Source organism: Elephantulus edwardii, unplaced genomic scaffold (genome assembly GCF_000299155.1).
Source record: "Elephantulus edwardii isolate Elephantulus edwardi_28Jun2011 unplaced genomic scaffold, EleEdw1.0 scaffold00233, whole genome shotgun sequence".
Lineage (NCBI taxonomy): Eukaryota > Metazoa > Chordata > Mammalia > Macroscelidea > Macroscelididae > Elephantulus > Elephantulus edwardii.
Genome location: NW_006399983.1, coordinates 1,933,044 through 1,950,068, shown reverse-complemented (window position 1 = coordinate 1,950,068; position 17,025 = coordinate 1,933,044). Strand labels below are relative to the sequence as shown.

Genomic DNA, 17,025 nt, shown 5'->3' with positions numbered 1-17,025 from the left:
AAATAAGTGTGTCTCGTATGCTAACTTTTGCCCTATTATCTCTCCCGACAGAGTGCCATTGACATCTTGGGATTTACTCCTGAAGAGAAAGTGTCCATCTACAAACTCACAGGGGCCGTGATGCACTATGGGAACATGAAATTCAAACAAAAGCAGCGCGAGGAGCAGGCTGAGCCAGATGGCACTGAAGGTATCAAATGAGCTTCCATTTGGGTTTGAATTAGAGACTGTAACAGAGGGAAAGCCTTTTGTAAATGTCCTTCACTTTTATATCTGAGCTTCAAAATAGTATACACATAAGCAGTAACTCCAAATGTAAATGCAACAAAAAGTAATCGATTACATATAAAAATTCCCGTTCATTTTAGCACAGCAGCAGTATCTCTCCATTATTCTTTTTCTTTTTTGTTCATATGGAAATACTTTCTCCTCTATCCATCCACCTACCCAAATATCCACTCATCCGTCCATATGCAATGGTGCTCCCAAAGAGACTGTAAAGCCCAGGGACATTCTAGGAAGTAGAAGTCAAATCCCAAGACTCGCCTTCGTCACCCCCCCCCCCACATCCTCCTTCCTATCGCTGTATCTCTGTTATTGCTATCCAGCGCAAAAAGAGTAAAATGAACCCTAATGGCAAATTATAAAGAAATATCTAAAAGGCTTCGCCTAAGTGTGTCAGAGATGATGAGGATGGTGCAGGATAGGACAGGGTTCAGGTCTGTTGTTCATATGGTCACTATGAGTCATACTTGACTCGATGGCACCTAACAACAATAACAATGCCAGATAATCAGAGACAGAATGAAATGCACTGGAATTGGATTGAGGTGGGGGATAGTGGGAAGGAGTTGCACTGTAATCCCAGAGGCACATAGTTTAAATTCACCATTTGCTCTGCTGGAGAAAGATGGACCATCTCCTCCTGTGTGACTAACCTGTCTCTGAAAACCCACTGGAGGGTCGGCTATGGGCCTATTTTTCTCTGGAATGGTACATAAGTATCTAGGTTAACAGTGAAGCTCTAGTTAGAAAAAACTACTAACTGGCAGTACAAGACGTGCCCAATCACAAACTATAAACTTGAAGACCATAAAAGTGGCAAGTGAGCTAAAAAGGAACTGAGAACGGAAACTCACATACTCTACATCCAAGAAGAGCATGGAGGGTCTAGAATCTACTACAGAAAGCTAGTTAACTGCCCCTTGAAGCCTTTCTTAACAATGCCACCTTGACATTCTTTCTCTATCTTAACTTCTGTCAGTTACTTTTGTACCTGAAGGGTAGCACTTACATTACAGCCACTGAGAAACACTTAGGAAGGAACTCTGTAGGGACTACTCCTCTAATTGATGAGATGGAGTAACACAATAGCCCTAACAATGAACAAACACGAATAGGTAAATGATCAGCAAGATGGCAAAGAAGGGACAATGCTTCATTATGTTTATACAGAAGACTGGCATGAGTCCTAGCTGATTTGGTAACAACTGAAAAGAGCAGAGGTCATTCAGTAAAGTCAAATCACATTTTCAGACAAAAAAAACTGATGCAGTGAAATCAAATTGTGAATGGCAAAACTAAGATAAGCCTTCACACAGCCTTTTACCTCTCTCAAACAATGAATATATAAGATAGATATATGTGTGTATTTTACTCCTCTAACAGCATCTAACATGTCTTAAGATCCATGACTATCCCTTTTACTTTACTAAAGCACTGCAGAAAAAACTGGCGATATGCTTATTACTGATGTGTTTAAGTGTATGGGTTTTCTCAAAAGTTATTTGCAATAAAACATCTAAAGCTAGCATAAATAAATGATCACTCAATGGAAAGCATTTGGCTTTCTTTAGAATCACAGTTCTTTATTTAGATAATAAATTAAATTAGAAGATACAGAAATATTAGGTTAAGGAGAACTTAATTTCCTGAATTATGTCTCTGCTAGTTGCTGACAAGGCAGCCTATCTCCAGAACCTGAACTCCGCTGACCTGCTCAAAGCCCTCTGCTACCCCAGGGTGAAGGTCGGCAATGAGTATGTCACCAAAGGGCAGACCGTGCAGCAGGTGAGGGCACCTTGCTGAGTCCCACACGACCCAGGCCCTTGAAACATGTCTGGAATGATACCAGGAATCTTTACTCTGTCTGTGAAGGTATACAATGCAGTGGGGGCGCTGGCCAAGGCCGTCTATGAGAAGATGTTCCTGTGGATGGTCACCCGCATCAACCAGCAGCTGGACACCAAGCAGCCCCGGCAGTACTTCATCGGGGTCCTGGACATTGCTGGCTTCGAGATCTTTGATGTGAGTGTTCTTTATTTTAATAAACAATAGGGAGACAATTGCAGGTTTTGATATACTAAGTATCATCATTATTTGTTTAATTTATAATGTCCAATGCTCCCCGTAACAATGTACCTCGAGCAAGAGTAATCTACAAAATAGCTGGGATGTAATAGAAAGTTTTCATAATAAGTGTTAATGTTTATTAAGCAATCAGGTTTTGGCATACTACTAAGCACATCCAAATATTATTTCATTTAATCTTTAAAGCAAACCATAAAGTAATAATTGCTATTACTTTCATTGTTTTTCACAAACTTTGTAAGTAAACCAATATAAAATTAAAATTTTCTTTAAATAAAAAATATAATTGCTGCTGCTGCTGCTACTACTAGTACTACTAAATAAATACCAATAAAACTGAGATCCTGGGAAATCAAAATACTCTCTAAAGTTACACCGTTTGTATAAACAAAACCAGGTATAGCCTCTGGTCCATATTCAAAGTCTCTCTCATATCTGTAGCCTCTGGTCCATGTTCAAAGTCTCTCCCATGGAGGAGAAATGGGTTCTCGCAGGGAAGCCTAATGACAAAGCATCATTTCCCCTCTTCCAGATTCATTTGACCCAAAGCATACTACTTTTAGGACTTTACCCTTAACATCAATAAAATGTGGGTGTAAACTATTACAAAGACTTCTTCTGATTGTCAATTGCTATACCATGTCACATATGTTCATTTAGAGCCTTGACAGGAGGGAATAGGCAAATGTTTAATACAGATAAGAAAGTAATCCATTCATTTCACTATACAATAGCTAAAGGTCTTAAAATAAGCTTTCCTTAGTAATGTGAGAACCAGAGGTGAAACTTCAGACTTGAACTGTAAAGTGGGATGGTAGAAGATATAAGGTTTTCCAATAAGTACTTTCCACTACACCCTTAAATCTGAACCTTAATTCAAAGGGCCATGATGGACTTCAGTAATCTTAAAGTTGGAATGAGGTGGGTCCTTAATAGAACTCTTGCTGTGTAATTGATACTTATACCCCAAAACAATGCCCAGAAGTTATGAGAAGGCTCAAGCCTATAATTATCAGTTTTTGTGATATTTTAATGAACATTAGTTTACACTGAATTTCAATACCATGTTGTTTTTATGTACCATCATTTGGAACTGAATCATAGCTAGTCATCCAGTGGCTTTTAAGAGGCTGTAAATTTTAATGAAGAGGAATGCCTATTTTTCTCCTATGGTGCAACCTAGTGGATCCAAACCACCTTTGTTTGGATTGACAGCACACCTCCTTATCTGCTAGGCCACCAAGGGTCCCTCAATACTGGAGTCAACATTTTTTTAATGAAAGAGTTCTTTCATTAATAAATTCCACTGCTACAAAAGAAAAATCCACTTAATGTTGGAAATCTCCACTATTTTGTACAGTTCAACAGCCTGGAGCAGCTGTGCATCAACTTCACCAACGAGAAACTGCAACAGTTTTTCAACCACCACATGTTCGTGCTGGAGCAGGAGGAGTACAAGAAGGAAGGCATCGAGTGGACCTTCATCGACTTTGGGATGGACCTGGCAGCCTGCATTGAGCTCATCGAAAAGGTTTGTATGACTTTCAAAGAAAAGAAGCATTATTGTAACCTCAAAGAGTAGTTTTGTAACGAGAACAAATTTGAAAGTTACACTTTATTATTTGGAAATTATTTCCTCTTTTCAATATTTTCAGAGATTAGTTAGTTTAGTTTTAACCATTTGTGTTCAAAAACGGACTCAAGTCTAATCGTAAAGCACCACTGAAAACCTACTGAGACGGCCTGCTTTATTAGAAGAACTACCTCTTCTAAACTCTCTCCATCACAATCCAAAATGACAGCCAATAGAAAGAAATATTTTTTCTAAGTAAAAATTAGTGGGTAACATGTCCAGGGTTTATATAATAGTGAATTTGCTCTGAGGTCAAGAAATCAAACTGCTTATACTTCTCCATAATTAATCTTTAAAAGAATAAATACATAAAATATCCCTAATCAAGTTCTGGTTATTTAGTCTGTTAAATTATTGTATATAGAGTAAACATCATGTCATGTCCGTAAGTTATTTTCACAGGAAAATTAAACATTGACAAGAAATTAATTCACTTAATAGGAAAACCGTGTGATAAACGTAAACCATTGAAACAAATCATTCCTACATACTGTGCTGACATCTGGATTTTATTGCACATTTTTCATGATTTTGTACTCATATTTTTGGGCGTATCATCATGAGGGGTCAGTCTTTGGGAAAAGACACCATACTTGGTAGAAAGTCTGTTTAAAAGGCAGAGACTTTCAATGAAATATACTGATATCGGAGGCTGCATCAATGTCACTCAGGCATAGCGATTATTCCAAAGATGGCACAGACTATCTCTTTTGTTGTGTTGTGTGAAGGAATGTTATGAGTTGCAACTGACTCAATACCACTAATAACGCTATTTTCCTTTAAAATGATGCTACGGGTTGAGTTGAATGTGGAAAGAAAAGGTAGAAAGATCATTCTAGAAAAACAAACAATATTTCCAGGAGTTGTATATACTGTGTATACTTCATAAGTATATTTAATTAGAGGGCTTCAACATTTAACCAAATGATGGACATTGTATCTGTACATCTGCAGAAGCAGGTAGGCTTAAACTCAATGCCTCTTTTTCTGAACTCAGCCATTAGGAATCTTCTCCATCCTGGAAGAGGAGTGCATGTTCCCCAAGGCTACAGACACCTCCTTCAAAAACAAGCTGTATGACCAGCATCTGGGCAAGTCAGCCAACTTCCAAAAGCCTAAGGTGGTGAAAGGCAAGGCTGAGGCCCACTTTTCCCTGGTGCACTATGCCGGCACTGTGGACTACAACATCACCGGCTGGCTCGACAAGAACAAGGACCCCCTGAATGACACCGTGGTTGGGCTGTACCAGAAGTCTGCCATGAAGACTCTAGCCAGTCTCTTTTCCACATATGCTAGTGCTGAAGCAGGTACCTTCTTTGTCTTCAGGTTGAACCTACAGCCAGGGAATGAACGTTCGGGTAGCATTCCAGCCACCAGACTTGTACTTTAATTGGTGGGATTTCTTTTTCTCTTAGATGGTGGTGCAAAGAAAGGAGCTAAGAAGAAGGGCTCCTCTTTCCAGACTGTGTCAGCCCTTTTCAGGGTAAAGTATATATTTCATTTTAAAACCCTAGTCAGCTACCATGAACTATCCTAATCACTGGATTTAGGCTAAATTATAGTGTTAGGAGGAATCATTTAAATATTCACCCTTCTTGATAGTAAAAAAGAAACCCGTCCTGTAGTGAAGAGTGCTTCTTCACTCAGTAGCATTATTGGATTCTTCTGTGGATTGAGTAGATTTCAGTTATGTTTTTATTTCAGTTGCCATCAAGTCTATTCTGACTCATGACAACTTCCTGCTGACAAAGTAGAATGCTCCAGAGGGTTGTCCCGACTGTGATCATGACGGATGCTGATAGCCAGTCCTATCTTCCATGGTACCTTGGGTGGGTCTCAACTGACAGCTTGATGTTAGCAGTCAGATGAAAATCACCTGTGACACCTAGTTATTGTTGCTGTGTACCATCGAGTCAGAACCAACCCATAGCTGACCCTCCAGCAGGTTTTCAGAGGATAGTAATCTCAAAGGAGGAGATTTCCCCTTTTTAGCCCACAGAGCAGCTGGTGGAATCGAAGCACATGCCTTCAGGATTGCAGCACAACTTCTTACCCTAGGCCACCACATTTGTTGTGATTATCTCATTGAGTCAAGAAGAGTCCCTAGGTGGTACAAATAATTAAGCACCAAACTACTAAATAGAAATGTTGGAGGTCCAAACCCATCTGACAGGCTTGCAACTTGCTTGAAAACTGTAGGGAACAGGTCAACTCTATTCTGCACGTGGGGGCTTCCATGAGTTAGAAACAGCACAGCAGCCACTAGCAACAATAACAATTTAATTCAGATTTGAACTTGTCCTTAAGAGGCCTCTCACCAAAACAATGAAGCTGGATTCCAAAGAAACATAGGTGAATGAAGGTCAAGGCTGCCCTTCTTATTCCACTACTGGTGCCTTTTAAGAATGTTCCTGAGCTCCTCCTGAGAGTGAGCCTCAGACAGACATTTCACACCATACTGCCACCAAACACACCTTTGCCCTCTAGGAATAGACTTAATATTTTGCAATAGCTAGAAATCATCTGAAATTGAGCACAGTGATTTAGATGAATGATTAAGTTATCAGGCATTTCTTGAGAGTATGATCCTTTATTACAAAATAATGTGATTTAAAAATAAAGAAAAAATTTTCAAATAATGTGATTTTCTTATATAGCTTAAAAATTGGCCCCCTCCAAAGAGGAATGTTCTAAATTCTGGGCTAGTCTGCTCTATCAGGATTTGTATGGCTTTGTTTCATTTCTTTTCGAACTAAAAGGAATATGTGAACTCTAACCTCACCAGGAAAACTGCCCTCATTCTTTTCTTTCTCACTATTTATTTGCAACAGCCCATCATAGAAATGTCTTTCTTAAGTTTGCCTCTGTGTACGTTTTTAAGATTAGGAACTCATCCTACTTATTTTGCTCGTTTCCATTAGGAAATGCCAAAGAAACTACATTCTCAAAAAGTTAACTTGAAAAGCACTGAGAAATATTCCTTTGCCCATTACTCTCTAGAATAACTCTTCTTACATGGCTCAGACTGCGAAGCTTTCGCAGAGATTCAAGATCTTCCCACAATAAGTTATGTTGTCCCTTGATTTTATATTATTCCAAAGCAAAACAAAACAGATAAAAAGAGGTTGGAGATACTACGAATAATAAACCTTTAAAAAAAAAAGGCAACTTGGAAACGTGTTAACCTGAGTTACCACTAAAAGATGCTGCTGTCAAAAGTATTAACTCTGAGAAGAGAGCTTAAAGAAAATCTCAACTTTCAGATAAAGGCGAGGAAGACGAAGGAGATTTCACATCATCTAGTAGTTTGTAAGTGACAGCTTTCATATACCAATTCCCAACCCAGAACACTCTCTCTGCATTAAGGCTGCTAAATGTGGTATTTTGTTTTGTTTAGGTACCAGCAACTGGAGTGGACCTTCCAGTGGGTGTTCAGAGGCTGTAAATAGCACAAGAGGAGATTGCCCATCTTCCTTTTGAGGAGTTGGTAGATTTGAACTGCCGCCTTTAGGTTGGCAGCACAATTCCTTAACCACTAGGCCAGCAGAGAGCCTTACTAAATGTGTAGTTTTGTTTATATAACAGGTCCTAGGTATGCTAAGTGAACAGTTTGAAAATTTGCATTTCTTCCCAGCATTTTAGTGTCCTGGTCATTTGACAGGTGAGAAGCTCTGGGGGTGTAGTCTGTTAAGATGTAGGACTGTTAACCCAACAGTTGAGACTTTGGGGGTTCAAATACAACCAGCAGCTCTTTGGAAGAAAGATGGGAAGTCTCTCATGTGATTTTAGAGCCTCTAAAAACCCACTGGATGGTCAGCTATGTGTCAGTTCCAACTACTTGTCAATGAAGTTTTGGGGGGTTTTCTTTGAGTATTTGTTTGGGGATTCCTCCCCCCTTTTTATAGAGATAAAATTGAGACTTCAGAAGACAAGGTAATTGAAGTCTAATAGGCTGGTGCCAACGAGCCCTAGTGGCACATTAGTTAAAGCACTCACTGTTATTTTAAAGGTCAGCAGTTCAAACTCATTAACTATTCTGTGAGAAAAGACCTGATCAGCTCCTGTAAAGACGACAGCTTAGAAAACCTTGGACTCCACACCACACCACACAAATGCTTACGTACAACAGTTAAGATAGTGCCCCATTTAATTCCACATAATTAAAAAAAGAAAGGCAAGGGAGCTCTGGTGGCCTAGTGGCAAGAAGTAGTACTGCAATCCCAGAGGTGTGCAGTTCAAATCCACCAGATGCTCTGCTGGAGAAGGAGGGGCAATCTCCTCCTGTACCAGTCAGATCTGATTTGACGGTACACACACACACACACACACACACACACACACACACGCGTAAAATAAAATAAAAAAATTAAAAAATAGAATTTTCCAATTATGCCTTCATCTCTACAATACAGTCTTCTTCTCTATCTGGTTTTCTAGGAAAACTTAAACAAGCTGATGACCAATCTGAGGAGCACACACCCCCACTTTGTACGGTGCATCATCCCCAACGAGACCAAAACGCCTGGTAAGACACAAGAACACAACAATCAAGCAGGCGTAAGTTTTAAAACTCCGTGCCAAGAAGTGCATCCTCGGATATGTTTTCAGGGGCCATGGAGCATGAGCTTGTGCTGCACCAGCTGAGGTGTAACGGTGTCCTCGAAGGCATTAGGATCTGCAGGAAGGGGTTCCCCAGCAGGATCTTATACGGAGATTTTAAACAAAGGTCAGTCTCTTTATTATCTTTTGCTAAATGCCAGAACATTTTCTCATATTCTTCTGTTCACTGTATTTAATGTATCTTATTTAATATACCATTATAAAGCCAAACAATATATTCTTCTGGTAGTAGGATAGTATAACAGACTAGAATAAGAGGCAGCATTTCTTAAAAATTAAGGAGAAGACAGGCATTATGCCACAGTTAATCATATTCATTTACTCTTTAACTGGAAGAGATACTTTCATTTTCCATTGTCTTTTTTTTCTCTCAGACTGTTGGGAATATTTCATTTGACTTGCATATGTGACCAAACCTTCCTAATCCTTCTATCTCTAACTGCACAGATACAAAGTATTAAATGCAAGCGCTATTCCAGAGGGGCAGTTCATTGACAGCAAGAAAGCTTCAGAAAAACTTCTTGCCTCTATCGATATTGATCACACCCAATATAAATTTGGACATACAAAGGTATAGTTGTTATATCTTTACAATCATTCAAAGTACCTTCTTCCATTTCTGCATCCTGTAGTACTCTAATTATCTGTGACTCTTTCCTTGTCCAGGTTTTCTTTAAAGCTGGACTTCTGGGTCTGCTGGAAGAAATGAGAGATGACAAATTGGCCCAAATTATAACAAGAACTCAAGCAGTTTGTAGGGGATTCCTAATGAGGGTGGAGTATCAGAAGATGTTGCAAAGAAGGTAACAACCATGACTTTAAGAGTCCCTTGAGGTCTATTAATCAGCCTTCCTTAGTCAGTAACATTTTCACTTTGTTTTTTTTTTGTTTTTTAATACACACACACACACACACAGAGGAGTGGCATCCACTTCCTAAAAAAACATGCCTCTGAAAAAACAAACAAACAAACAAACAAAAAAACATGCCTCTGGAAACCCTATGAACTTTGATAAATATTGATAGTTGTAGAGTGGCTACACTTTCGTTCATAGGGTCACTATAAGTCACGCTCAACTCAAATGCAATCAACAACAACAATATGAATGTATGCGTGTGTGTGTGTGTGTGTGTGTGTATATCACTCATTTCAGAAATTACTTCCACAATACATTAATACATTAGCCTTTGAGTAAGCCCTCACACCTGGTTTCTCTCCAAAATTTCTCTCATGCTTCCAATTTCTTCCTTTCCCCCCATCTCACACACAACTGCAGGACTAATTTGTAATAAACACTATTTTCATCATGCCACTTCTCACTCCCTGACTCCCCAGGGGCTCTCATGTCAAATTCAATTTGCCTTCTTTACCTTCCCTTTTCTAATTTCTCCTTCCAACCACCCAGCCTTTTCCATTCAGACTACCTCCTATCCTCATATTTGCACAAGTTCTCTCCTTTCATTCAATCTATCTTCCAATTCAGACCTCCCAGCTCCCTTCTCCTGATTAATGGCATACAATTCCCCTTCTCCCCAGCATACTGCATTCTCATTGCCTACATACATATTTTACATTTATTTCGCTCATCTACACTTGTTAGTTACTGTCTCACCAGTCTTTTCCCTATGTCAACACTGTGGTTTGTATCTGAGCATCTGGCTTCTAAGAGTTATAGTTTCTGTGAATTTGGATCTATCTGCAGAAAATAATTTCCACTTAACAAGGCTGAACAGCTTACAAATTACTACCAGATAATCAACTCTTAAAAGTCTTTCAGTACCGTTTTCAACAAAAGTATCTCTTATTACTAGTTAAAAGCTGTATTTAACAAAAGCAAATTTTGTTCTTAGAAACGCACAACCCATGCTGAATGCTCTGAAGAAGTTAACAATCTAGTTGTACAGATAAAACTGAGGAACTTCAAAGTATGTGAGAAAATTCAGGATTAATACCTGAAGAAATTGAAAACAGAAGTCTAGGGTAGATAAACTACTGGTGATGATAATAAGAGGAGAGATTTCGAGGAAGAGCAGATAAACCATAGTTCCATTTAGATGAAGGAATACAACTAACACCATGACATATTTCATACATGCATGCTGAGGGCAAAGCAGCACCATGAGCCTTTCAACTGCCTTACCCGCCTTCACTCACTAACGTAGAATACGTCAAATGACAGTAAGAATGGCTTACTCTGCTTACACACTCCTACCATCTAAAATCAACCAGGAGGACTCCTTGGAAGCAACAATGGTGAGTCTTGTCTCATATACTTTGGGCAAGTAGAAGGGCCAGAACTTGGAAAGGATATTAGGCTTGGAAAAGTAGAGTAAGCAAAGTATCAGAAGCCCTCAAGGAACAAAGTGCCACAGTGACTGGAACAACAGGCTTAAGCACGGTACAGAACATGAGGATGAGCAGGATATGATGGGTGTCACTCCACTGTCTCAACTTGAAGGCACCTAACAATAGCAAAGTCAGCTTCTTAACTTGAACCTGAGAACACAGACGTGTTCAATATTAATGCCCGTGAGTAAAGTAGCTTTATTGTGGACTACTGACAGTGAGTGTGAAAATATATGTTTGTGTGTATATGTTTATAAATCACATATATCAAGTACATAGAATCACACACGCCATATAAATGTTGGAAGTGTTCATTAATAGGGGCTCTAGGTATAATAAAAGGAGCTCTGGTGGCTTAGTGGTAAACAATGGTGCTGTCTTTGCAAACAGATGTGTTTCAAATCCCCCAGCTGCTCTGTGGGAGAAGGATGGTCAATCTTCTCCTATGTGATTTATTGTCTCTGAAAACCCACTGGAGGGTCAGTTATGAGTCCATTCCAACTCGACAGTACTCAACAACAATGTGTAATAAATAATAATAGCATACCTTATAAAACAATCTGCGCTGACATTTCTATTCCAATTACAGAGAGTCCATCTTCTGCATCCAATACAACGTCCGTGCCTTTATGAACGTCAAGCACTGGCCCTGGATGAAGCTGTTCTTCAAGATCAAGCCGCTGCTGAAGAGTGCGGAGACGGAGAAGGAGATGGCCACCATGAAGGAAGAGTTTGCGAAAACCAAAGAGGAGCTCGCCAAGTCAGAGGCCAAGAGGAAGGAGCTGGAGGAAAAAATGGTCACTCTCTTGAAAGAGAAAAATGACCTACAACTCCAGGTCCAATCTGTGAGTAGTCTGTTTTTGGAATGCTGCACGGTGCTCACAGATTTGTGGAGAGCTACACAAATCTTGTCTTTGGAAAATATTTCAAGTTGTGTTTTGCTTGTTTTGAGTTTTGGTTTGGGTTGGGGGTTTTTTGTGGGTTGTTGTTTTTTGGGTTTTTTTAAATTCACTTATCTTTCAGTGTTCCTATAAGGAACAACTAAAAATCAAACCCACTGCCATCAGGTCATCTTCCAGCCATGCGGCCTTCCATCAGGTTTCCAGTGTTAGGACTCTTTGTGGGAGGAGACTGTCCATCTCTCTCCTGTGGAACAGCTGGTGGATTTAAACCACCAAGCCTTCCTGAGCAGCCCAGCATGTAACACATGGTACACTAGGCTCCTCCAAGGCACGATTTCTTAGTTAGAAATGAAGAAGGGAAGATTAAAGATTCAATATCTCAAAATTTAAGTCATGAAGGAAGGAATTTAAAACCAATTCTCACTCTTCTTTTATTAGTTTGTCTTGGCTGTCTCATCCTAGCCTTTAAAGAACAGTCAAAAAACAAAAAACCAAAAAACAAACCAGTCCATTGTATGAGTACAAATCTACTGGATTATACTTACACTCAACAAAGGTGGTATTTTTGTTTTCCTCTTGATTTCTCCTTTCCACAACCACCAAGAATTCAGCAGTGAATTTACATTAGTTTGCTTGAACTGAACTATGAAAAAATGTATCCTCTCTGATTCTTCCTTTGGTATATGTCTGCTTAGTATGCTTATGGCCTCTGCTTATTGGTTCAGATTGTTGTCAGGTGCCACTGCCTCAGTTCCTACTTCTAGTGACCATGTGCACAACAGAACGAAGCACTGCCCAACTCCTGAGCGGTGCTCAGGAGCTGCAATTAAGGGCGGGAGGGTAGGTTTGACATTAGAGCTCTAGCCTCATATAATTTTCCAATTCCTTGGTTCAACAAGTCCAACAAGGTTAAGAAATCTGTCAAAGGCTTAAGCTGTTTCAGCTTTTTCTCCTGCTAGCTCTACTATGCTGGTTACATTTCCGCCCTAAATTCAGCCTCTTCATTTTCATCATCTTGTTATCATTTTTGTTGTTGTTGTGCACCATTAAGTCAGAACCAACCCATAGCTGACCCTTCAGTGGGTTTTCAGAGACAGTTACTTGCACGGGAAGAGACTGCCCATTTTTCTTCCACAGAGCAGCTGGTGGATTCAAACCACATCGCTTCGGGATTACAGCACAACTTCTGACTACTAGGCCACCAGAGCGCCCTATTATCATTAATCAGTAAACATTTATGAATGAATCACTCTTAAAAGTCCATTATCATCAATTGAAGCATTTTAAAAATGAAAGCACAAACAAAACTCTCATTGGCTTACTCACTGCCACCAAGTCAGAACCAACTCATAGCTGGCCTTCCAGCAGGTTTCCAAAGGTATAAATCACACCAGACAACACTGCCCATCTCTGTCCCATGGAGAGGCTGATAGAGTCAAACTGCCAGAGAGGCTTCTCCCTACAAAGCCAGGAGAGCACTCTGCAATTATGGAAATTCTCCAGTCCAGAGTAATTTAACAAAGTAGTGGTTGAACTAACTTTTAGCTGAGTCTTTAAGTCATTTATAAAAGTTCTCTTGGGCTATGCAGCTTTTCAGAATTATATGTTCTTATATATTCTAAAATTAATTTTTGTTATTCTTTAAATGAAAATGCTAGATAGTTAAAGCACTGCTTATAGACCCTCAAGAAGGTTTTGTATGTACTAAAAATGTATAGAGATAGATTCAGAAGAATAAAATTATTTGTATTTACTTTTGTTTTTCATGTTTTGGTTATTCTAGCAGCTAATTATTTGATGGGGGATTGAATATGACCAAACCTGACACAAGTCTATTGGCTAAATCAAAAGAATTTGACTTTATAGCTGAAAAACTCTTAGCAATAATTGATTTAAAACCATTTGTTTACATATGAGGAAGTTGAGATTGAACAAGGAGAGTGCAGGGACATCTGGAGTCAACACTGAACCAGAAATGAGGCTTCTTTTGCCCTGTCTGGAGGTCTTTCCACTCCACAAGACTATTTTTTTAACACTATATTTTTAAGTAATTGGTTGCTGCAATGACATTATTTTTTCTCCTAAAGCTACATTCCCATTTCCAATCCTCTAAATCATATAAATATCCAATTAAGTTTAGTGCTGTCTTCATGCTTAAACATTTACCATTATTCGATTAACACTACTATTTTGTTTAAAAAATGAGAGAAGTAACAATCTCTCCAAACATCTTCTTGCCTCTCTCCACAGGAGGCTGATGCCTTGGCGGATGCCGAGGAAAGGTGTGATCAACTGATTAAAAACAAAATCCAGTTAGAGGCCAAAATCAAAGAGATCACTGAGAGAGCTGAGGATGAGGAAGAGATCAATGCTGAGCTGACAGCCAAGAAGAGGAAGCTGGAGGATGAATGCTCAGAGCTGAAGAAAGACATCGATGACCTTGAGCTGACACTGGCCAAGGTTGAAAAGGAGAAGCATGCCACAGAGAACAAAGTATGTGTCATTCTCTAGACGACATAGAGACATGACTACACATTAATTAAGCTGCTTTTAAATAGAGATTATTTCTTGCTTGAATTTTTCAAGGTGAAAAACCTCACAGAGGAGATGGCAGGCCTGGATGAGACCATTGCAAAGCTGACCAAGGAGAAGAAAGCCCTGCAGGAGGCCCACCAGCAGACGCTGGATGACCTGCAGGCAGAGGAGGACAAAGTGAACAGCCTGACCAAGGCCAAAACCAAGCTGGAGCAGCAAGTGGACGATGTCAGTGGGTTTTTAATAGCCTTTTGAGAGTTGGTTTGTGGGTTGGGTTTGTTTGTTTGTTGTTGATGTTTTAAATCTATGCTTAACATATCTTACTTTTCCATTAGCTGGAAGGGTCTCTGGAGCAAGAAAAGAAACTTCGCATGGACCTAGAAAGAGCAAAGAGGAAACTGGAAGGTGACCTAAAGTTGGCCCAAGAATCCACAATGGACATAGAAAATGACAAGCAACAACTTGATGACAAACTCAAAAAGTAAGAGGCCCAAGGGGGAAAATAGCTATATGATGCCATCTTTCAATTAATATGAGTTTGGATATGTTTTATTCTTTAATCTAAAGGAAAGAATTTGAAATAAGCAATCTGATAAGTAAAATTGAAGATGAACAAGCAGTAGAAATTCAACTACAGAAAAAGATCAAAGAACTGCAGGTGAGTCATCGCCCCTCTATCTTTCCCACAAACCAAACGAATCCCCTGAAGATGAGTGGAGTTCAAATAAATGTGCTCGTGTCCCTCTCAGGCCCGCATTGAGGAACTGGAGGAGGAAATCGAGGCAGAACGGACTTCCCGCGCCAAGGCAGAAAAGCAGCGCTCCGACCTCTCCCGGGAGCTGGAGGAGATCAGCGAACGTCTGGAAGAGGCTGGAGGGGCAACTTCTGCTCAGGTAGAGATGAACAAGAAGCGGGAGGCTGAGTTCCAGAAACTGCGCAGGGACCTGGAGGAGGCCACCCTGCAGCACGAGGCCACGGCGGCCACGCTGAGGAAGAAGCACGCGGACAGTGTGGCTGAACTCGGGGAGCAGATCGACAACCTGCAGAGGGTCAAACAAAAGCTGGAGAAGGAGAAGAGCGAGCTCAAGATGGAGATCGACGACCTGAGCAGCAATGCAGAGGCCATATCCAAAGCCAAGGTACCAAATGTCATCATCACTCAATCAGCATTAACTACTAATCAACAGCCAACAATTCACTGAACTCGGACATTAAGCATTTAAAGTAATTTAAAACACTAACCTAATATTTTCTATTTTTATATATTTAATTTGGTACTTTGTTTTAATTTAAACACTTGTGACCCAGTAGGATGATTTAAAAATCTTATCTGTTTAATTTGGTACTTTTTTAAATTTCAGCACCTGTGACTCAGTAGGATGATTTAAAAATCCATTTTAAACGAGTATTTGTAGGACTAAAATAAGTGATTGGTCTCCAGCAACAACCAGTTTAGGGACACTGGAAACTCAACAGGCTCAAATTCGGACGTGTTCCACAGAGTTGATGTCATGCTGTCTCTTTACACTGGATGTAAAAGCACTTACTCTAAGGACACTTTAGGAGTCAAGTTTCAAGGTTTTTTAACAAGTACTCAGGGTCTCATCTTTCACTGCCACGTGTCTCCTAGGGAAACCTTGAAAAAATGTGCCGAACACTAGAGGATCAAGTGAGTGAACTGAAGGCCAAGGAGGAAGAGCAGCAGCGGCTGATCAATGACCTGACAGCACAGCGGTCGCGCCTGCAGACTGAAGCAGGTAGGATGCCTTCTCTGGGTGCTGTCACTAGGGACTTGGTCCAAGTGATGGCAGAGCTCCTGAAAAAAGAACTACATTTGCATATTAAAGGAGGATGAATAAACTACTAGAATTTCCCAAGCCAATAAGAAAGAAAACAAAACAGCAAGAACAAACAGATTATTTTTGTCGGTTATGATAATTCTTCTTCTTGTTCAAGTTCAGGTTCTAATAGGATTGCAGCTCTCTGGCTTAGTGGTAAAAAGCTGCACTGCAACCCTAACAGCAGAAATCTGGAGCCTATTCTGCGTCACCCTTTAATCTCCCTCATGTACCAGCCCATCACTGGAGTCACTGTTTCAGTCCATCTCATTGATTAGAACTGTTATTGCTGTGTGTCATTGAGTGGGAACTGACTCACAGCTGACCCTCCACCAGGCTTTTAGAGGCAATAAATTGCATAGGAAATTTCTCATCCTTCTGGAGGGTCAGCTGTTGAGTCAGTTCCCACTCGATGACACACATCAATAACAGTTCTAATTAATGAGATGGACTGAAACAGTGACTCCAGTGATGGGCTGGAACATGAGGGAGATTAAAGGGTGACGCAGAATAGGTTCCAACTGGCAAAACAGACCTTTGGCAAGGCTCTAATTTGTTGTTCACAGGGTCATTATGAATCACAGTAGACTCAGTTTACTCTAACAACAATAACAGCAGCAGTTCTATAATAATATTCAATAGCAGGTAACATGTAAGTTTTATATATACCATGCATGTATATATGTTGTTGTTGTTATGTGCCATCGAGTCGTTTCCGACTCATAGCGACCCTATGCACAACAGCTCTAAACCCTGCTCTATCCTGCGCCAACCGCACCG

The 17,025-nt window shown here is 40.0% G+C and overlaps 1 protein-coding gene across 1 annotated transcript in view; it reads left to right on the top strand.

Annotated features, from left to right (window-relative positions):
- MYH8 (myosin, heavy chain 8, skeletal muscle, perinatal) overlaps positions 1 to 17,025 on the top strand; it is a 108,185-nt gene that overhangs the window by 78,092 nt on the left and 13,068 nt on the right. The window contains exons 33-49 of the mRNA XM_006898578.1: positions 52 to 190; positions 1,952 to 2,070; positions 2,158 to 2,307; positions 3,731 to 3,901; positions 5,001 to 5,355; positions 5,437 to 5,486; positions 8,441 to 8,528; positions 8,612 to 8,729; positions 9,071 to 9,194; positions 9,290 to 9,426; positions 11,560 to 11,815; positions 14,123 to 14,365; positions 14,459 to 14,635; positions 14,743 to 14,888; positions 14,975 to 15,065; positions 15,157 to 15,546; positions 16,038 to 16,164. Of these exons, the coding sequence (XP_006898640.1) occupies positions 52 to 190; positions 1,952 to 2,070; positions 2,158 to 2,307; positions 3,731 to 3,901; positions 5,001 to 5,355; positions 5,437 to 5,486; positions 8,441 to 8,528; positions 8,612 to 8,729; positions 9,071 to 9,194; positions 9,290 to 9,426; positions 11,560 to 11,815; positions 14,123 to 14,365; positions 14,459 to 14,635; positions 14,743 to 14,888; positions 14,975 to 15,065; positions 15,157 to 15,546; positions 16,038 to 16,164 (2,881 nt within the window). The remainder of the gene's footprint in view (positions 1 to 51; positions 191 to 1,951; positions 2,071 to 2,157; positions 2,308 to 3,730; positions 3,902 to 5,000; positions 5,356 to 5,436; positions 5,487 to 8,440; positions 8,529 to 8,611; positions 8,730 to 9,070; positions 9,195 to 9,289; positions 9,427 to 11,559; positions 11,816 to 14,122; positions 14,366 to 14,458; positions 14,636 to 14,742; positions 14,889 to 14,974; positions 15,066 to 15,156; positions 15,547 to 16,037; positions 16,165 to 17,025) is intronic.